The sequence below is a fragment of the Nestor notabilis genome, unplaced genomic scaffold (genome assembly GCF_000696875.1).
Source record: "Nestor notabilis isolate BGI_N333 unplaced genomic scaffold, ASM69687v1 scaffold12233, whole genome shotgun sequence".
In the NCBI taxonomy this organism is placed as follows: domain Eukaryota; kingdom Metazoa; phylum Chordata; class Aves; order Psittaciformes; family Psittacidae; genus Nestor; species Nestor notabilis.
The window spans coordinates 40,447-45,693 of NW_009921531.1; the positions used below are offsets into that span (position 1 = coordinate 40,447).

Consider the following 5,247-nt stretch of genomic DNA (forward strand, 5'->3'; position numbering starts at 1 on the left):
TTTCTTGTAGAAGTGTTCCCGACTTGAACAATTTCTTCAGGCTGTTGTTATAGCATCAAGTAAAAATAGAGCTTTAAGGCAGCAGGATCCAGGTAAATCATCATTATTGTTCTTTACCAACTGAAGGTACACCGAATAGCCAAATAACCTATCAAATAACTTCAGAAGAAATGGAAAGGTCAGTGCTGAAATGTAGAGGTGTTGCAAACCCAGAGAGAGAGAAACCCTCTTGTTGCTGGCTGGGGCTCAGCACGAATTACTCCAGCAAGATGATGAGTGTTATAGTTTGTCTGTCCTCTAGCAATCCACAGGGAGACAAAGAAGCTGAAATTACTGACTTTCTTTGCTGTGAACACAAGTACATGCTGCCCTGTGATTTGCCCTCTTAAATATGAAGAACCACTTGCCCTCCCTGCTAACTGGTGAGTTTTTGTTCTCACTTCTCTCCTTTCTCCAAGTTCATAAGTCCTTTGTGCTTTCTCCAGATCATTTCCATTGCTGGCATTGCTGGATGCTCAATCTCTTTTGCATTTGGTTGCCAGCAGGAGTTTTTAATGCCCATGGGACACGCTGGGGTTTGGACATGAGCTGGTTCCTTAAACATGGTCAGAGCCTGAAGCTCCTCTGGGGATGTCCTGGCCCTTTCTTAGTGGGGAAAGCAACTCACAGGCCTCATGTAAATGGTATCTCAAGAAGCAAAGGCAAATTGGGGCTGGGTCATCCTTCATCTTCTCAAAATGCAAAGGACAGGCTGGCAGGGAGGACTCAGCATGGTGTCACTAGTGGCAGAGCAGAGCTACCTTCACTGTAACTTCTTCACCATGAGGTTAAAGGGTCCATCCCATTTCAGGGTTCACCAGTCCACTGGCTGCTGGGCTGCTCATGATGCCCATTGTGGGTTTGAGATGGTCAAGGATAAGCACTAACAGCCTTCTTACCTGCAGAAAAAGGCTTTGCTAACATGAACAGCTGCAGTGTATTTATAGTGGCTTCTGTCATAACCCTGCCAAAGGTGAGTGATGTTTGCTTTCTCTGGCTGCCTGGAGTTATTTTCATTTTAAGTGGGCAGTTTTTCATTTCCAAGCCCTTAGCTGAGGAGCAGATGCTCCTAGTGCTTGTCTGGGAGAGCAGGGAGGGGAGCTGTGGCAGCAGCTCTTGTACATCCAGTTAATCAGAGTGTCGGGGCTGATGAAATACCCATAGCAGACAGCACGGGTCACTGTAACCAGCCAGCACTCTTGATTGCCACCAGCTTAATGTCATGAGTGTTTGGATAAAGGGAACTGCCAGACAAATAATTTTTGTACTAGGAATTTTTGGTTGTACAATGTCGCTGCAAACCTTTTTCCTTTACTTGTATCTCTTTTCTTAAAAAAGTACACTCTTCTTGGCTCTCAACTTCATTATCCTGCCCTAAAAAATAGACAATCTTAGGGTTCTCTCCAACCCAAACCATTCTGTGATTCTATGATCTACGAGGGGAAGTTGTAATGTAAGCCTAAACTCGATGTCTTGAAAATAACTCTAATGTCTAGAGTGAACTGAACAAAATCCTGCCCTTGTTCCTGGCCATAATATAAATGTTGTATTTCGGTTAAAGCGTGTGTATGGCTGTGTGTGTATGAGTGTGGGAGAGAGATAAAAGGTATTATCATCTGTGTTGATATAGGAAGGGCATATATATAGTTGTAAAAACCTTATGACAAGAAGCCAAAATGGCAAATTTGTGAGAATGACAGAAATCTGCCCGTGCAGGGCTGAGCCACTTAACCCCAGGTGTGGAGAAGGAAGGATATCTCTGTCCACAGGACAGAGAAGAGTCTAGGGGCTTCTCTTTGATGGCAAGAACATGCCCAGAGGTGACAGTGAGTGAAGATCCCCCATTTCAGCACAGGACTACTGAATGTATCATCTGTTCAGTCTCTTCCCTTAGGAGTCATTCCCAAATCTGAGTGAAAAGCATCAGGGCTCATCCTGGCTTCATTCCTACCCATAGTTAAAGGTGCTTCCAGTGGGATGTGTGAAATGTACATTAAATATAGATGTGAGCCTTTAAACTGGTTCCTTTAGGCTACATTTAGAATTGAAAGAAATAGGTGCTTTTTAAGGTGCAATTCATCTTATCCCGAGGTAGCACCTAAAATAAGCTCAAGGAATTATACCCAAAAAGCATCTTTTTCACTCCACTAATTAAGAAATAAGTAAAGGGTAACTGACTTACATGGAGACAGTTCTATACAGCCATTTAAAGCTAGACTGAGATGCTGTCCAACCTTCATGACAGCTCTCCCTTGGTGCCATTGATCTATGTCATGAGGTGCTATAATTTCTGCTTCGGAGCCCTATAGGGATCTTGGTGTTTGGGAAATGGGAAGGCTCAAGGCACAAGTGTGTCATTCAGGTAAAGGCATGTCCAGCCTGGAGAGCTGCAGGGACAGAACCTGCTCTCAGCCTGCCTTTCCTGGGAGAAATGCTCATGTCAGAGCTGCCATGGACCAGAACTGTCCCCTTCTTCTGGGACCTGAGGCAAAACTTTGCATCTTTGCTGGCAGTGTTCAGTTCATCTTTATTCTCTGGTGGATTTGTGCGTGTGTGTGTGTATTTCTAACATCTAAAAAAAGGGTCTGTTTTGCTTCTAGGTTCTGCCTAGCACCAGCAATGCCAACATCCCACGAGAAAAGCTGTTCTTGCTGTACTTTTGGAAGCTGGGACTTCCAGAATGAGATTCTGAGCATTTAGGTTTTCAGACCCATTTTTTCTTTTGTGACTGGAATAATGGTTCACCCAAGTAGTGAAGCTGAAAGAAGCCTGCATGCCTCTTGCTGTGATGACAGCTGGCTCATGCCTTCACTGAATCAGGGGGTCAGTGGGGATTAACAACTCCATTCATGTAAGTAAAGCCTCTCTTCCTCCCTGCTGCTCTCCAGGAGGAACAATCCCTGCTTGGCTGGATTCAGAGAGTGATGCTGCTTGCCTCCCTCCTGCAGGCTTTTTAACATTCAGCTCTTCTATCTCTTTTCTGCAGTATTTAGCAGAGGGTGAGTGTGCTGGGTAGAGCTGCTGAATCCCATTGATTAGCCAAGCGAAGAATTGCACTGTTTATCCTTTGTTTTAACAACGCTTCAGTGTCTCTGCATGGTGCTCTTTCAGAGGCTATTTGATCCTGCAGGGTATCAGAATTTCCCCTGAAACGGCCTATACAAAGTGGCATTGCTGTGTGTGGGGAAAGCACAGAAGCTGTCCCAGGCCGATGTGCAGAAACCCTGAAGTTCTCCATTACGTATCCCCTTGGACTTTTCCAGAATCACAGACTAGTCTGGGTTAGAAGACACCTTAGAGCTCATCCAGTTCCAACCCTCTGCCATGGGCAGGGACATCTTCCGCTAGAGCAGGTTGCTCCAAGCCCCTGTGTCCAACCTGGCCTTGAACACTGCCAGGGATGGGACATGCATCCCTGATTCTCCTCAGCCTTCCCTTCTTGAGGCTCAGTAAAGCGAAATCCTTCACATTTTTTTTCCGCATCAAGTCTCCAACCTTCTAGTGATAGAATGGTTTGGGTTGTAAGGGACAACTTGAGATGATTTGTATGTTTAGCTGATCAAACCAGCAATGATTTGGAGCAGCACAAACTCCTCTAGCCAAGAAAATGCTTCTTCTGAAGCGGCTGAAAATGGGGAATGTTCTTGCCAGTGTTCACTCCATTCAGAGTGCAAAATCCACTGTAAAAGTTGAGGCTGTTTCTGATCACAGTTGCTGATTACTTAGTGGTCTTGTTGCACTGCTGAGAGGATGCTGTGTAAAGCAAACATTTTCCTTTCTCTAGCTACTTCTGAGGGTTGCTTAGACCTTGATCTTGCAGACACTCTCAGACACACTGAGATGAGCTGTCCTGGGGTGTGCCTGCGTAGCATATTGCAGCTCCACACCAGCGGTCTCAACAGTGCTGAACAAGAGGTGCTAGGGCAGCAGGGTGCAGATACACCACCTCTATTCACAGCTGGTGTTACAGTGCAGAGAGCGGACTCTCCCCAGCTATTCCCTGGGACTCCAGAGCAGAAGATCTTTTCTGTTTATGGGAAGACAACAGAAAACTGGTGGAGCCTAACACAGCTTGCTAGGGCAGGACTCAGTACAAATAAAAGCTTTCCATGGTGTGCTGAGATATATGTATTTCTGTAGGGAAATTCAGTCTGTCTTAGATATTGACCTCAGCATGGGCTGCACACCCCTCTGCCTGAATCCCATCAGAGGAAGGAGAGCCATAAGGCACCCACTAGTTCATCCTCCTGCCTGAAACAGGATCAGCTTTACTTAGACCACATGGAAGAAGGTTAAGGGCAGCCTTTGAATAGTCTAAGTGTGTCATTGCTACTTACTCTAAAGTAACTCCATGCATCCCTTCCCTTTGCATGTCTCAGATCAGAGAGTTTTACAGGCAAAGCAGAAAGAGAATTGTACAGAAACACAGAAACTTTCCCTCTCACCTTCAAACTCTGTCTGGCAGTTGCCAGAGTTTTCATTTAAACTCTCCTCTTCATTGATAATGATGTTCTCGATGTCCTTCATTGTTAAGTGGTCCCGGAAGGCGTGGTAGAGGATGTGTTTCAGCTCTTCCAGTGTTATCCTCTGCATGTCAAACTGTGGGAAGAACAGAGTTAGACTCAGCCACCGCAGGGATGGTACTTGGAGGAACAGGCATGTGGGCTTTTTGCAGCTCCCTGCTCATGGGTTTTTTTCAACCTCATTTCAACACCTCAATATAACTTTGCAAATTTTGCTCTTTTGGGTTCATTTAACACTGATGGTGTGAATGCTGGAAATGGATGTTGCTAGAGCTCTTGCCAGCTTACTTAATGCTGGTAGAGCAGTAGAGAAACAGAGCCCTATGCCAGGACTGGTTTTCCAGGCTGGAGGTGCAGCAATCTGGTATCAGTTCTGGCCATCCCAACAGAGATAAAACCCTGAGAGATTCCACTGGCAGCTCTCACACCTTGCCATGAGCCCCAACCTTGTCTCTGCACCTTTTTTTACCTTGTAACTCTCCAGTTGGTCCTGGGTGGCAAGCACAACCAGAAAACATTTCCCTTTTAGCTGATTCTGCTGCAGATCATGTAGGTAAATGTTATTCTTACACACACCAGATATTAAAACCAGATGGTTCCTGCAGCATATATAGAAATGAGTATTTTGCAGCAGAGGAACTTTACACATGTGCAACAGTTGTGGTATTAATATCTGCTCAAAGGT

The 5,247-nt window shown here is 45.3% G+C and overlaps 1 protein-coding gene across 1 annotated transcript in view; it reads right to left on the reverse strand.

The window, feature by feature from the left end:
* The window catches only part of LOC104403151 (calcium-binding protein 8-like), a gene marked incomplete at its 5' end in the record, with an annotated part of 6,758 nt that extends 2,120 nt beyond the window's left edge, over positions 1-4,638 (reverse strand). Inside the window, one exon of the mRNA XM_010011206.1 lies at positions 4,485-4,638. Coding sequence (XP_010009508.1) covers positions 4,485-4,638 — 154 coding nt within the window. The remainder of the gene's footprint in view (positions 1-4,484) is intronic.
* Between the last annotated feature and the right edge of the window lie 609 nt (positions 4,639-5,247).